Source organism: Phyllobates terribilis, unplaced genomic scaffold (assembly GCF_046119375.1).
Source record: "Phyllobates terribilis strain yellow unplaced genomic scaffold, ASM4611937v1 Scaffold_5__5_contigs__length_657084704, whole genome shotgun sequence".
Classification (NCBI taxonomy): domain Eukaryota; kingdom Metazoa; phylum Chordata; class Amphibia; order Anura; family Dendrobatidae; genus Phyllobates; species Phyllobates terribilis.
The window spans coordinates 62,326,681-62,343,966 of NW_027362765.1; the positions used below are offsets into that span (position 1 = coordinate 62,326,681).

Sequence of the window (17,286 nt, forward strand, 5' to 3'; positions counted from 1 at the left end):
GAAGTTTATAATTCTCCCTGGCAGTTTCAGGTTGTATGTTCCTACCCAAAGGACAGAAAACCAATGAAGGGTTGGAGAGGTTCCACCTTTTTATCTTGCAGGTTTCCTCTTCTTTAGAGTGGACCATCTTTTTATTGAAGCTGTCATGGGTAAAAGGATAAAATATCTTTATACTTTTGACCCTGAAAAAAAAAAACACTATCTGTATTATTCTCTATATAAGTTTCAACTGCATCTCGGTAGGGTGCATTGAGCTTGAACAGGGGTTTCCAGAATTGACACCTGGCAAAAGAGGAAGACCCTTCTGCATTCTTGTAGAGCTCCCAGCAAGGTTCTGATGGAAGCAGGGGCGGACATACCGCTGGTGCAGCTGAACAGGAGCCACAAAGGGTTAGGGGGCCGATAAACCGTTGAAAGATCTGGTCTATCCTAGAGCCAGCGTTAGCATCAACATTAAGAGGAGAGGAAGTGGGCCGTACCAGAGTCATTTGCAGACAGAAGGGGGAAGCCGCACTATTGCACATAGCAAAAGACATTGGAATAGGCCTCTGTCCTCTCATCTTAGCTTTGATGCTGCCGCTGGCTCTATGATGCAGGAAACACGGGGGCATCGCAGGGAAGAAGTTGCTCACACTGATCCTCACAGTCATGTGATTCCCTTTATGCCCCTTCTGTATGGCCTGGGAAGGGAAGGAAGGAGGGGTCCTGTGTGCCATGGATAGAAGGAATCACACTCCTCCTAGCTCGATCTGCTAGGGGAGTGAAAGGGAGGGGGCAGGGGCGTACATAGGAATCATGGGGCCCCATAGCAGAAGTTCTAATTGGCCCCCACCCCAAAAAAAAATGTAAATAATTGTCGGGGTCACAGAAAAGCAGATCTTACAACTTTCCAGCCTTTACACAGTAATTTTCCTCCTGCTGAAGTCCTAGATTCCTGTTTCATTGCCCCATAGTGTGATGTCAACAAAAGTGTCCACCAAACACAGTATGATACCCCCATGGTGAATTCCTCCACATTAGCCTCCACATGCACAGTATGATGACCCTACCATACCACACCGCAACTCCCAAGGCAAAGTATGCTGATGCCAACACAGTATGATTCCCCAACTGTGACCCCTACACAGCCTTCCATGCAGTATAATGGGCCTACATACAGTATAATGGTCCCCACACAAACCTTCACACTCCACAGAGTATAGTGCACTCGCCATGGTCCTCCACACAGTATAGTGCACTCGCCATGGTCCTCAACACAGTATAGTGCACTCGCCATGGTCCTCCACACAGTATAGTGCACTCGCCATGGTCCTCCACACAGTATAGTGCACTCGCCATGGTCCTCCACACAGTATAGTGCACTCGCCATGGTCCTCCACACAGTATAGTGCACTCGCCATGGTCCTCCACACAGTATAGTGCACTCGCCATGGTCCTCCACACAGTATAGTGTACTCGCCATGGTCCTCCACACAGTATAGTGCACTCGCCATGGTCCTCCACACAGTACAGTCATGGCCAAAAGTATTGAAGTATTGAGAATGAGACAAATAGTAATTTTTCCAAAGTTTACTGCTTCATTTTTTGCAATGGCAATTTGCATATACTCCTGAATGTCAAAGAGTGATCAGCTTAACAGCAATTACTGTACTTGCAAAGTTAATATTTTCCCAGAAAATGAACTTTAACCCCCAAAACACATTTCAACATCATTGCAGTCCTGCCTTAAAAGGAGCAGCTAACATCGTTTTAGTGATTGATCCATTAACACAGGTGTGGGTGTTGATGAGGACAGGGCTGGCGATCAATCAGTCATGATTAAGTAAGAATGACATCACTGGACACTTTAAAAGGAGGCTGGTTCTTGGTATCATTGTTTCTCTTCAGTTAACCATGGTTATCTCTAAAGAAACACGTGCAACCATCATTGCACTGCACAAAAATGGCCTAACAGGGAAGAGTATCGCAGCTACAAAGATTGCACCTCAGTCAACAATCTATCGCATCATCAAGAACTTCAAGGAGAGAGCTTCCATTGTTGTCAAAAAGGCTCCAGGGCGCCCAAGAAAGACCAGCAAGCGCCAGGACCGTAAATTAAAACTGTTTCAGCTGCGGGATCGGACTACCAGCAGTGCCGAGCTTGCTCAGGAATGGCAGCAGGCTGGTGTGAGTGCTTCTGCACGCACTGTGAGGCGGAGGCTCTTTGAGCAAGGGCTGGTTTCAAGGAGGGCAGCAAAGAAACCACTTCTCTCCAGAAAAAACATCAGGGACCGACTGATATTCTGCAAAAGGTACAGGGAGTGGACTGCTGAGGACTGGGGCAAAGTCATTTTCTCTGATGAATCCCCTTTTCGATTGTTTGGGACATCTGGAAAACAGCTTATTCGGAGAAGAAGAGGTGAGCGCTACCACCAGTCTTGTCTCATGCCAACTGTAAAGCATCCTGAAACCATTCATGTGTGGGGTTGCTTCTCAGCCAAGGGAATCGGCTCACTCACAGTCTTGCCTAAAAACACAGCCATGAATAAAGAATAGTACCAGAATGTCCTCCAAGAGCAACTTCTCCCAACCGTCCAAGAGCAGTTTGGCGCCCAACAATGCCTTTTCCAGCATTATGGAGCACCTTGCCATAAAGCAAAGGTGATAACTAAATGGCTCATGGAACAAAACATAGAGATTTTGGCCTGGAAACTCCCCAGATCTTAATCCCATTGAGAACTTGTGGTCAATCATCAAGAGACGGGTGGACAAACTAAAACCAACAAATTCTGGCAAAATGCAAGCATTGATTATGCAAGAATGGACTGCTATCAGTCAGGATTTGGTCCAAAAGTTGATTGAGAGCATGCCAGGGAGAATTACAGAGGTCTTGAAGAAGAAGGGGCAACACTGCAAATATTGACTTGCTGCATTAACTCATTCTAACTGTCAATATAACCTATTGGTACTCATAATATGATTGCAATTATATTTCTGTATGTGATATAAACATCAGACAAACACTAATAAAAACCAGAGGCCAGCAGATCATGTGAAAATATAATTTTGGTGTCATTCTCAAAACTTTTGGCCATGACTGTATAGTGCACTCCCCATGGTCCTCCACACAGTATAGTGCACTCGCCATGGTCCTCCACACAGTATAGTTCACTCCCCATAGGGTAAAAATGCAACACCCCACCATAGGGTAATATGCAGCCCCAGTCCTCCAGTGTGATCAGTACTCACTGATTTAAAAAATAAATAAATAAATATTTATTTATTTATTTTACTTACTTATATAGTGCCATTAATTCCACAGTGCTTCACAGACAATATTGCCACGGTCCCCATTGGGGCTCACAATCTAAATGCACTCCCCACGGTTCTCCACAAAGTATAATGCACTCCCCATAGCGTAAAAATGTGACATCCCACCATAGTGTAAAATGCGACACCCCATAATAGTGTAAAATACAGCTCCCCCCATAGAGTAAAATGCAGCCCCAGTCCTCCAGTATTATCAGTACTCACTGATTTAAAAAATAAATAAATACATACTTACTGCTCCTCGTTCCCTGCTGCTTCAGTCTCTGCAGCGCGTCTCTCTCATTACCTCAGCAGCTGCCAGCTCCACTGTCTGACAGAGCGTGGAGCGTCATCACGCCGCTGCGTTAGACGCAAAGGAGGAATGATGGGAAAGGAAGTGTCACATGACGCTCCCTCCTCCATCATTGCTTTCAACTAGGGCTGGCTCCTGTTTTTCGTGGGCCCTGGGCGAAAGAGTCTCAGTTGGCCCCTTTAACACATACCACGATTCATGATGCACAGATATGGCAGAGAAATATAGGTATACAACACAGGGCCCAGCCTGCCCCCTCATCTTTCACATATGCAGACACACACACACACACACACACACACCGTACGCAGACAGTACACGCACACACACGGTACGCAGACAGTACACGCACACACGATACGCAGACAGTACACGCACACACGGTACGCAGACAGTACACGCACACACACACACGGTACGCAGACAGCACGCACACACACGCGGTATGCAGACAGTACGCGAACACACACGGTACGCAGACAGTACGCAGACATACGCACACACAGTACGCAGTACGTAGACATGCACACGCTCACACATGCAGTACGCAGACATGCACACACACACAGTACGCAGACATGCACACACACAAGGTACGCAGACATGCACACACACAAGGTACGCAGACAGGCACACACACAAGGTACGCAGACATGCACACACACAAGGTACGCAGACATGCACACACACAAGGTACGCAGACATGCACACACACAAGGTACGCAGACATGCACACACACAAGGTACGCAGACATGCACACACACAAGGTACGCAGACAGGCACACACACAAGGTACGCAGACAGGCACACACACAAGGTACGCAGACAGGCACACACACACAAGGTACGCAGACATGCACACACACAAGGTACGCAGACATGCACACACACAAGGTACGCAGACATGCACACACACAAGGTACACAGACATGCACACACACAAGGTACGCAGACATGCACACACACAAGGTACGCAGACATGCACACACACAAGGTACGCAGACATGCACACACACAAGGTACGCAGACATGCACACACACAAGGTAAGCAGACATGCACACACACAAGGTACGCAGACATGCACACAAACAAGGTAAGCAGACATGCACAAACATTGCAAGCAGACAATAACACACATTGTAAGCAGACATACACACACACACACACACAATACGCAGACATGCACAAACAGATACGTGCACATACAGGGATACATACATATTTGAACACATACACACACACAATGAGAAATGGATTTAATATGGGTTTGGGGAAACTGGCGACAAGCCTCACTCACCTGCCCCCGGCCTGTGTCCCGTCCAGCTCCTCATGTGGCAGTGCAGGGCCACCGGCGTGTCTGATGGCCGTCACAGACATGGCCCTGGACCATAAGGGGGGCCCCCTCAACGCCGGGGCCCGGGCTGCTCCCACAACATCTGTACAGCACCTCTCTCTGGCGCTGCTAGATTGCCGGCACTTCAGACATGGCTGCGCGCAGTGTGCTGTATGTGGTAGTAATGACATGGCAGGGGCGACACACAAGCACAATTAAAAGGCGCAGTGTCACCCCTGCCGTGTCATTACTACCAGACAAAGCTGCACAGCACACTGCGCGCGGCCATGTCTGAAGTGCCGGCAATCAAACAGCGCCGTCAGTTCTGCGGAGATGCCGGGTACGCCGGGTGGGTGCTGACGCCGGCCGTGCTTTCAACTGTATCGGCATCTGCCGATACAGTTGAATGCGGTGCGGGGGGTGCAGAGGATGAAGAACAAGTCTCTTCTTTGACTGAAGTCACATCTTGGCGCAGGAAACTGCAGAAGAACCGTGGGCAATTCAGATCAAAAGAACCAGTCATGTCTGCAAATTGCAGAACAGACCAGACTAGTACATGCTATGCCTGGGCTATGGGGGAAAATGTAATTTATGTCTATATATTGCAATACTATAATATTGTAGTGTACAGAACAAGCAATCAGACAATCACAAATTCAAGTGCCTTAACCCACTAAAAATGAAAGTACAAAATAAAAAAAGTTTTCTAAAATTTACAATCATAAAAATTCAAGTAACAATCTTTTCCGCCATTAAAAATAAAGAAATTAAAAAGAAAAAAATATTTATATATTTGGTAATGCTGCGTAAATAACAGTCTGATCTGGTAAAATAAGACCCGTCGGCGAATATGGCCGAATCCCATTTTAAGGGGGGTTCAGACGCAGGCTCCAGGCACTGAACGAGGGCAAGAACGCAATGTGAAAGCACCCTAAAAAAATATGTCAAGAAAAGACCAGCCCACAGGCCGCCCCACAGCACAAGTATGTTCCTCATCATAGAGACAGCCAGACAGAGAGACAGGGGCGACCTCTGGGCAGGTCTTATCTTGCTGATCTTGCCTAGATCACCAGGATAAGACCCTGCTTACAGTCCCACCCCGGAGCAAGGGCATATCATTAACTCAAGACTGCAAACACTGATTACACAAGAACCACAAGATGGATTTCTTCACCTTAGGTAACATAATAATTAGTGCAGCAGCCCCAACATGACACTGCCTGTAGTTTACTTAGCAAAATCTTGCTGACAGGTTCGTTTTAAATGGAACCGGATATCATGATTTAACACTAAGAGTAGCGCTTCATCAGTCTCCTAATAATCTCTTTAATAATGCCTGTATCATCTCTAAACACTATATGTATTTGATTAAAAACGATGTTGCCCCTCTTATCCTCCACCCTGCACTCACTGGGGTGTCAGTCGAACTGCTGTGGGCGTGCTCCCACCGCACACTAGTATTGATTGACAGCAGTCCTGGACTAGTTTGCAGAGTGCAGGAAGGGACGATTAAACATACTTTTTAAACACATACAGATAGCTTTTGGGCTGGGGCGGACATATCACATGTGCAGCAGGTACAACTGCACATGTGCCCAGTAGCATAGGGAGGCCCCTGGGGGTTGGGTGGCCCATTTGCACTACAGGTTGCTCACATAATGTGCTCGCTCTACGTTCAACCCATGTAGATTTTCCTTCTCAAACATTGGGTGAAGGACTCCCCTGTGTGTCTGTTTGGTCAGTATATGCTTCAATATACAGTTAATTATTTTTTTAAGTGGAGTCTGTTCTGACACTAAAATTCACATCTTGGTGGGGGGAGGGAGGACAGACACAAGTCCCACACAGGGGCCCTTAACCCCTTAAGCCCCGCGGGTGGTTTGCACGTTAATGACCGGGCCAATTTTTACAATTCTGACCACTGTCACTTTATGAGGTAATTACTCTCGAACGCTTCAACGGATCCCCCTGATTCTGAGATTGTTTTTTCGTGACATATTGTACTTCATGATTGTGGAAAAATTTCTTCGATATCACTTACGTTTATTTGTGAAAAAAACGGAAATTTGGCGAAAATTTTGAAAATTTTGCAATTTTCAAAATTTGAATTTTTAAGCCCTGAAATCAGAGCGATATGTCACACAAAAGAGTTAATAAATAACATTTCCCACATGTCTACTTTACATCAGCACAATTTTGGAACCAAAATTTTTTTTTGTTAGGGAGCTATAAGGGTTAAAAGTTGACCAGCGATTTCTCATTTTTCCAACAAAATTTACAAAACCATTTTTTTAGGGACCACATCACATTTGAAGTCACTTTGAGAGGTCTTTATGACAGAAAATACCCAAAAGTGACACCATTCTAAAAACTGCACCCCTCAAGGTGCTCAAAACCACATTCAAGAACTTTATTAACCCTTCAGGTGCTTCACAGGAATTTTTTGAATGTGGAAGAAAAAAATGAACATTTAACTTTTTTCACAAAAATGTTAATTTAGACCCAATTTTTTTTATTTTCACAGGGGTAACAAGAAAAAATGGACCCCAAAATTTGTTGTGCAATTTCCCCTGGGCACGCAGATACCCAATATTTGGGGAAAAAATACTGTTTGGGCGCACGGCAGGGCTCGGAAGGGAAGGAGCGCTATTTGACTTTTTGATTGTAAAATTTGCTTGAATAATTAGCGGACGCCATGTTGTGTTTGGAGAGCCCATGTGTGCCCAAACTTTGGAGCTCCCCCACAAGTGACCCCATTTTGGAAACTAGACCCCCCAAGGCACCTTTCTAGATGCATAGTGAGCACTTGGAACCCCCAGGTGCTTCACAAATTGATTCGTAACAATGAAAAAGTGAAAAAAAAAAACACTTTTTCATTTTTATGAATCAATTTGTGAAGCACCTGAGGGTTCCAAGTGCTCACAATGCATCTAGATAGGTGCCTTGGGGGGTCTAGTTTCCAAAATGGGGTCACTTGTGGGGGAGCTCCAATGTTTGGGCACACAGCGGCTCTCCAAACGCAACATGGTGTCGCTAACAATTTGAGCCGATTTTCTGTTAAATTTGTTAGAGGACACCATGTTGCATTTAGAGAGTCCCTGTGTGCCCAAACATTGGAGCTCCCCCACAAGTGACCCCATTTTGGAAACTAGACCCCCCAAGGCACCTATCTAGATGCATAGTGAGCACTTGGAACCCCCAGGTGCTTCACAAATTGATTCGTAACAATGAAAAAGTGAAAAAAAAAAACACTTTTTCATTTGTATGAATCAATTTGTGAAGCACCTGAGGGTTCCAAGTGCTCACTATGCATCTAGATAGGTGCCTTGGGTGGTCTAGTTTCCAAAATGGGGTCACTTGTGGGGGAGCTCCAATATTTGGGCACACAGCGGCTCTCTAAATGCAACATGGTGTCCGCTAACAAATTTAACGCAAAATTGGCTCAAATTGTTAGCGACACCATGTTGCGTTTGGAGAGCTGCTGTGTGCCCAAACATTGGAGCTCCCCCACAAGTGACCCCATTTTGGAAACTAGACCCCCCAAGGCACCTTTCTAGATGCATAGTGAGCACTTGGAACCCCCAGGTGCTTCACAAATTGATTCGTAATAATGAAAAGGTGAAAAAAAAAAACACTTTTTCATTTTTACGAATCAATTTGTGAAGCACCTAGGGGTTCCAAGTGCTCACTATGCATCTAGATAGGTGCCTTGGGGGGTCTAGTTTCCAAAATGGGGTCACTTGTGGGGGAGCTCCAATGTTTGGGCACACAGGGACTCTCTAAATGCAACATGGTATCCGCTAACAAATTGAATGGAAAATCGGCTCAAATTGTTAGCGGACGCCACATTGCGTTTGGAGAGCCCCTCTGTGCCCAAACTTTGGAGCTCCCCCACAAGTGACCCCATTTTGGAAACTAGACCCCCCAAGGCACCTTTCTAGATGCATAGTGAGCACTTGGAACCCCCAGGTGCTTCACAAATTGATTCGTAATAATGAAAAAGTGAAAAAAAAAACACTTTTTAATTTTTACGAATTAATTTGTGAAGCACCTAGGGGTTCCAAGTGCTCACTATGCATCTAGATAGGTGCCTTGGGGGGTCTAGTTTCCAAAATGGGGTCACTTGTGGAGGAGCTCCAATGTTTGGGCACACAGGGACTCTCCAAATGCAACATGATATCCGCTAACAATTTGAGCCGACAATTTGTTAGCGGATATCATGTTGCATTTGGAGAGTCCCTGTGTGCCCAAACATTGGAGCTCCCCCACAAGTGACCCCATTTTGGAAACTAGACCCCCCAAGGCACCTATCTAGATTCATAGTGAGCACTTGGAACCCCAGGTGCTTCACAAATTGATTCATAAAAATGAAAAAGTGTTTTTTTTTTCACTTTTTCATTATTACGAATCAATTTGTGAAGCACCTGGGGGTTCCAAGTGCTCACTATGCATCTAGAAAGGTGCCTTGGGGGGTCTAGTTTCCAAAATGGGGTCACTTGTGGGGGAGCTCCAAAGTTTGGGCACAGAGGGGCTCTCCAAACGCAATGTGGTGTCCGCTAACAATTTGAGCCGATTTTCCATTCAATTTGTTAGCGGATACCATGTTGCATTTAGAGAGTCCCTGTGTGCCCAAACATTGGAGCTCCCCCACAAGTGACCCCATTTTGGAAACTAGACCCCCCAAGGCACCTATCTAGATTCATAGTGAGCACTTGGAACCCCAGGTGCTTCACAAATTGATTCATAAAAATGAAAAAGTGTTTTATTTTCACTTTTTCATTTTTACGAATCAATTTGCGAAGCACCTGGGGGTTCTAAGTGCTCACTATGCATCTAGATAGGTGCCTTGGGGGGTCTAGTTTCCAAAATGGGGTCAGTTGTGGGGGAGCTCCAATGTTTGGACACACAGGGGCTCTCCAAACGCAACATGGCGTCCGCTAACAATTTGAGCCGATTTTCCATTCAATTTGTTAGCGGACACCATGTCGCGTTTGGAGAGCCCGTGATGTGCCTAAACAGTGGAGCTCCACCACAAGTGTCCCCATTTTGGAAACTATACCCCTCAAAGATTTTATTAAGGTGTATAGTGAACATTTTGAACCCAGAGGTACGGCACATTATTTGTTTACGTTAGGTCATCATATTGAATAAGTTTTCATTATTCTTGAGCGCAAGTGCTCGCTACTTGAGTTTGCATCGGGTACTCAGGTATGCACCATGTACAGCGTGTGCTCGAGTGACATGCTCGAGTCCCTGCTCCACATGTTTCACGGTTATTAGACACCCAAAAAAAAACATGCGGGGATCGCTCGTGCATGGCAGGCAATCCCCGTAAAGTTTTTTGGCCGCGAAGCATATGGGGCAGAGACTCGAGCATGTCACTCAAATACCCACGATACTAAATGCATACCAGAGCACCCGATGCAAACTCAAGTAGCGAGCACTTGCTCTCAACACTAGTCGCCATATCGTCATCTTTTTTTCTTACTTTTGAAAAAAATCCCAACCCCAGCCCTAACCCTAGCACAACCCTAGCCCCAGCACAACCCTAGCCCCAGCACAACCCTAGCCCCAGCACAACCCTAGCCCCAGCACAACCCTAGCCCCAAACCCAGCCCTAACCCTAGCCCAATCCTAACTCAAGAGTTTATTTTTGACGCCGTTCCTTGTGCGGTATAAGTGATTAGACGACTTTATTCTTCGGGTCGGTGTGATTACAGCAATGCCAGAATCATATGGGGTTTTTATGACTGACAGCTGTCACACACTAAAAGACGCATTTTTTGTAAAATCTAGTTTTTGCATCGCCATATTTTGAGAGCTATAATTTTTCCAGATTTTGGCAGACAGTCATGTGACGGCTCGTTTTTTGCGGGATGACTTGACGTTGTTATTGGTGCCATTTTCAGGCACGTGACATTTTTTGATCGCTTTCTATTCCGATTTTTGGGAGGCAGAATAAACAAAAACCAACAATTCAGGAATTGTTTTTTTTTTTTTTTTTTTATTCTGTTCCGCGTGTGGTAAAATTGATGAGGCAGCTTTACTCTTCGGGTCAGTACGTTTACAGCGGTACCACATTTGTATCATTTTTCTATGTTTTGGCGCTTATACACAATAAAAGCTATTTTATAGAAAAAAATATTTTTTAGTATCGCTTTATTCTGAGAGCTATAACTTTTTTATTTTTCGGCTGATGGAGCTATATGGCGGCTTGTTTTTTGCGGGACGAGATGACGTTTTCAGCGGTATCATATTTATTTATATGCGTCTTTTTGATCGCGTGTTATTCCACTTTTTGTTTGGCGGTATGGTGATAAAGCATTGTTTTTTGCTTGTTTTTTTTTTTTTTACCGTGTTCACTGAAGGGGTTAACTAGTGGGACAGTTTTATAGGTCAGGTTGTTCCGGACGCGGCGATACCAAATATGTGTACTTTTATTGTTTTTTTTTTATTTTTTTTATAATAATATTTATTGATGGGTACATTATATTTTTATTTTTGGTGTATTATTTTTTTTATTTTTTTATAATATTTTTGCACATTTTTTTTTTTTTTTTTTTTCCACTTTCACACAGTTTATACACTTTATTACTTTGTCCCACTCTGGGACTTTCACTTTTTTTTTTCTGATCGCCTGCATGGCACAGGAATGGAGCACCATCCCTATGCCATGAAGGCTGTCAGAAGTGCACAGTGTGAAGATTGCTTGGAGATGCACTGCGCATGTCCAAGCAATCTTCCTGCTCTCTGGTGACCCGGATGTTGTCATGACGACATCGGGTCGTCATGGCAACACCCGGGAAGCCTTTGCAGACTGCGCTGGAAGCCGGAAGAGGAGGTGAGTATCGCCGATCACCTCCCCTTGCCCCCGCAATGCCGCGATCGACTTCGATCGACTTCGATCGCAGCATCGCGGGGGTTAATGTGCTGGGAGCGGTGCGTGACCGCTCCCTGCACATAGTACCGGGTGTCAGCTGTGACAATCAGCTGACACCCGGCGGCGATCGCGCCCGCACAGCCTGTGTGCGCGCGCGATCGCGATGACGTACTAATACGGGTCTGGCTCTTAAGTCCCAGGGCACAGACGCGTATTAGTACGTCAGATGTTATTAAGGGGTTAAAGGTCAATGTCCGCCCCTGGGTGGAAGCACTGCACCATAGCAAGGTGAGTCATTCAATGTATAATACTGGTACATAAAACATAACTGAACACAAGACCTATTCTCATTATAATAAATATTCACACTGCAAGTGATCCTCAGAAACTAATCACTGGTTTCTTTGCTCAACTAAGGAGTCACTGGTGAAATTTCCATTCAGGAAAGTTTATATTAGGAAAAAACTGGTATCATTAATAAATTTGCCATTCAGTGTATAATACTGGAGGATAAAACAAGACTGAACACAAGATCTTCACAGCCTTCTACATATCATAGAGGAGATGTCATCACACCTTCTCTCCATCTACCTGATGATCCTGAGGAACATCGGGATCTTCTTGTTTACAGTCCTGTGGAAGAAGAGGACGGGGACATCTCTCTGGTGTTGTCTTCTTACTGGATAAAACTGGAGGAAACACATACAGGGATTGAATTCATTCCTTACATACAGATAATTATTGACCGTGAGTATTTAGTCCTCTCTATTACCTGGTGATGTGAGGGGCTGGGGAATCTCCATCATGACGTCCTTGTACAGATCTTTGTGTCCTTCTAAATACTCCCACTCCTCCATGGAGAAATAGACGGCGGCATCCTGACACCTTATAGGAACCTGACACATACAATGAAACCGTCATCCCCCAATCCCTTCGTAGCGTTACTGTATAATGTCACAGCATTCCCAGCAGTGTCACCTCTCCAGTCAGCAGCTCAATCATCTTGTAGGTGAGTTCTAGGATCTTCTGGTCATTGATGTCCTCATGTATCAGGGGGTGAGGTGGAGGCCCCATGATTGGGCTCAAGGGTATTCCCCATCTCTCAGACACAAGGTCCTGACAGCGCTCACTAGAGGTCTTCTTCACTACTGTGTAATCCTGGTTATGGAGAGACACATTAATAAATCTCACTACAGACATTTCCAGAGTCCTCACCTCTCCAGTTCTGTCCATCTGTTATTCCCATAGATAAGAATGATGTAATGTGACATCATCAGAATCTCTCACCTCTCCAGTAAGCCGGAGGAGGATCTCTAGGGTGAGGGGTAATATCCTCTCCGCCATCTTGTCCCTGTCCCTATCCATCCTTGATGGTCAATCAGGAAAATTCTCTTATATAGAAGATCTCCACTGAGAGGATCCGATATTGTAGGAACCTGAATTGAAAAAAGATGAGCCAATGTAGCATCATAAATATCCCATCATAAAAATCCCATGTAAAAATAAAATTAAAGGGAATCTGTCACCCCCTGGCACTATTCTGACCTCTAATATGGGCATACAAGTGATAGAAATGTAAATCTATACATACCTGTATGCCTTATATTAGAGATCTTGTTGGTGTGAAATTGCTTTTTATTTTGTGTTCCCGTCCGGGGGCCTGCAAGAAATCCGATCTACTGTTTTAATTAAAATATTTTTCCCCTCCAGTGCCATGTGACGTGAAACGCGTAGAGGCTGAAGCATGATCTGTCTGATGAGTACCAATTATTCTCTTTGGACCTAAGGTTTATTCATTGATCCCATGCATGTTATGAGCATCTAGATATTCAGGTGAATACGTTTGCAAAGGCTGCAGTATTTGGGAAATCATTGGCCTCCCACTAGCAGCATAATTATAGACTAGGGTGTCCAAGGGACAGCCACCGTGGAGCGGGGGTGCCATACTCGCAAAAATAGGGTGTCAACCTCCGCTGTCTAGGCAGGGATTCAGACATTAGGATACAGATTAGGTTGAGATATGTAAACCGGTATGAAGAGAATGGAGACCTTATTAATAAAATGACAAGTATTTATTTAAACATGATTAAAAACAGAATTCAACATAAAAAAAAAAGAGTATGATGTATTGCGAAGATAGGCATCAAAATGACACAACCGTTTATTCAAATAATTTCTTAGAATGATTAATCAAAAAATCCCATGAGGAATTAAAGTGCTTAGCGCTAATAACCAATATATCGCAGTACTATGGTGCCACCTAGTGGTACAAAAAATTATAACCACACAGGGTTTATTGAAAGTACAAGACACAAAACCGATGTCATAAAGAGAAATTCATATGCTTGAATTACACTAAACCACCTATATATATCTATATTCATAAGGGACTATAGGTTGGAAAACAGTGGTGTAGCGTGGGCATCAGAAAGCAATTAATAAGTAAGTCTCCAGTCACAATGGCAACACATTTCAAAAGTGACCACGGAAGACCACCATAGAACAAAAAATCCCATTAGCTGTTAAAGAGCATAGCTACCCAACTTACTCTGTTTCTCCCCTCCCCTGCATCTCACAGTGCCCTGTGATGTACAGTTGCCGCAGCCAAATCCAGGCACTGTGACATGCAGGGGACGGGGGGGGGGGGAGAAGCATTGTAATTCACACAGGAGGCAGGGATTTCTTCCAGTCCCAGGTACACATCAGAAACTTGTAGGAATAAAAAGACATTTCACAGCAACAAGACCCCTAACATGAGGCATACCGGTAGGTATAGATTTACATTTCTATCACCTGTATTCCCATATTAGAGGTCAGATAAGTCGCAGGGGGTTACAGATTCCCTTTAACATGAACACCACAGCTCAGAGTTTTCACCTCCAGGTCCTCCCCACACCAAATGCTCTGAAAGGCTGTGATTTAACCCTCTAAGTTCCTCCCTTTCTACAGGTGTTTAATCACCCTAGCACATAGAAAGCTGATTAACCCCTTTCTATACTTCGCGTGCGGGAATACTTTTTCTATGTTTATCAATGGAGCTAACAATTTTAGTGTTACACGTCTTCTCTCCAGTACTTCGCAAGTGACCTTATCACAAGTTATATTTTCATTTCTTTGGGGTCTCCCTATGTGAGCTAACAGGAATAGAGAGGACCTAGAGAAGTGAGGAGAGAGAGTAAGCTGGAGGGATGTCAGTCCTGTCAGGAAGATAATGGAGAGAAGAGGATCCACTATAGTCTGACTGAGAGTCTTCTGTTTAAAGAAAGAAAATACTCCATTTTTATGAGGCAGAGTGAGAGCATCCTATAATTTATCCAAAGTATTTTTAAATATGAGGTCACTGACAGATAGAGCATCCTCCATTATATTGGAGGTCACTGACAGAGCTAGAGCCTCCTCCATTATATCTGAGGTCACTGACAGAGATAGAGTCTCCCCTATTATATCTGAGGTCACTGACAGAGATAGAGCCTCCTCCATTATATCTGAGGTCACTGACAGAGATAGATCCTCCTCCATTATATCTGAGGTCACTGACAGAGATACAGCCTCCTCCATCATACCGGAGGTCACTGACAGAGATAGAGCCTCCTCCATTATATTGGAGGTCACTGAAAGAGATAGAGCCTCCTCCATTATATCTGAGGTAACTGACAGAGATAGAGCCTCCTCCATTATATCTGAGGTCACTGACAGAGATAGAGCCTCCTCCATTATATCTGAGGTCACTGACAGAGATAGAGCCTCCTCCATTATATCTGAGGTCACTGACAGAGATAGAGCCTCCTCCATTATATCTGAGGTCACTGACAGAGATAGAGCCTCATCCATTATATCTGAGGTCACTGACAGAGATAGAGTCTCCTCCATTATATCTGAAGTCACTGACAGAGAAAGAGCATTCTCCATTATATCTGAGGTCACTGACAGAGATAGAGCCTCCTCCATTATATCTGAGGTCACTGACAGAGATAGAGGTCACTGACAGAGATAGAGCCTCCTCCATTATATCTGAGTTGAGTGACAGAGATAGAGCCTCCTCCATTATATCTGAGGTCACTGACAGAGATAGAGCATTCTCCATTATATCTGAGGTAACTGACAGAGATAGAGCATCCTCCATTATATCTGAGGACACTGACAGATAGAACCTCCTCCATTATATCTGCGGTCACTGACAGAGATAGAGCCTCCTCCATTATATCTGAGGTAACTGACAAAGATAGCGCCTCCTCCATTATATCTGAGGTCACTGACAGAGACAGAGCCTCCTCCATTATATCTGAGGTCACTGACAGAGATACAGCCTCCTCCATTATATCTGAGGTCACTGAGAGAGATAGAGCCTCCTCCATTATATCCGAGGTAACTGACAAAGATAGAGCCTCCTCCATTACATCTGAGGTCACTGACAGAGATACAGCCTCCTCCACTATATCGGAGGTCAATGACAGAGATAGAGCCTCCTCCATTATATCTGAGGACACTGACAGAGATAGAGCCTCCTCCATTATATCTGACGTCGCTGGCAGAGATAGAGCCTCCTCCATTATATCTGAGGTTACTGATAGAGATAGAGCCTCCTCCATTATATCTGAGGACACTGACAGAGATAGAGCCTCCTCCATTATATGTGAGGTAACAGAGAGATAGATTCTCCGCCATTATATCTGAGGACACTGACAGAGATAGAGCCTCCTCCATTATGTCTGAGGTAACTGACAGAGACAGAGCCTCCTCCATTATATCTGAGGTAATAGAGATAGAGCCTCCTCCATTATATCTGAGGTCACTGACAGAGATAGAGCCTCCTCCATTATATCTGAGGTCACTGACAGAGATAGAGCCTCCTCCATTATGTCTGAGGTCACTGACAGAGATAGAGCCTCCTCCATTATATCTGAGGTACAATGACAGATATAGAGCCTCCTCCATTATATCTGAGGTCACTGACAGAGATAGAACCTCCTCCATTAAATCTGAGGTCACTGACAGAGATAGAGCGTCCTCCATTATATCTGAGGTCTCTGACAGAGATAGAGCGTCCTCCATTATATCTGAGGTCAGTGAAAGAGATACAGCCTCCTCCATTATATCGGAGGTCACTGACAGATATATTGCCTCCTCCATTATACCTGAGGTAACAGAGAGAGAGAGTCTCCTCCATTATATCTGAGGTCACTGACAGAGATAGAGCCTCCTCCATTATATCTGAGGTAATAGAGATAGAGCCTCCTCCATTATATCTGAGGTCACTGACAGAGATAGAGCCTCCTCCTTTATATCTGAGGTCACTGACAGAGATAGAGCCTCCTCCATTATATCTGAGGTCACTGACATAGAGCCTCCTCCATTATATCTGAGGTACAATGACAGAGATAGTGACCTCAGATATAATGGAGGAGGCTCTATCTCTGTCATTGTACCTCAGATATAATGGAGAAGGCTCTATGTCAGTGACCTCAGATAT

General features: G+C 44.7%; 2 protein-coding genes across 2 annotated transcripts in view; one reads left to right on the top strand and one right to left on the bottom strand.

Annotated features, from left to right (window-relative positions):
• Positions 1–17,286, top strand: part of LOC141271986 (uncharacterized) — a 1,184,418-nt gene that overhangs the window by 363,541 nt on the left and 803,591 nt on the right. The gene's annotated exons all lie outside the window — the stretch shown is intronic.
• Positions 1–17,286, bottom strand: part of LOC141270788 (gastrula zinc finger protein XlCGF66.1-like) — a 90,179-nt gene that overhangs the window by 891 nt on the left and 72,002 nt on the right. The window contains exons 2-5 of the mRNA XM_073680897.1: positions 13,104–13,252; positions 12,795–12,974; positions 12,589–12,712; positions 12,408–12,505 (exon numbers count right to left, since the gene is read on the bottom strand). Of these exons, the coding sequence (XP_073536998.1) occupies positions 12,408–12,505; positions 12,589–12,712; positions 12,795–12,974; positions 13,104–13,181 (480 nt within the window). The 5' untranslated portion in view covers positions 13,182–13,252. The remainder of the gene's footprint in view (positions 1–12,407; positions 12,506–12,588; positions 12,713–12,794; positions 12,975–13,103; positions 13,253–17,286) is intronic.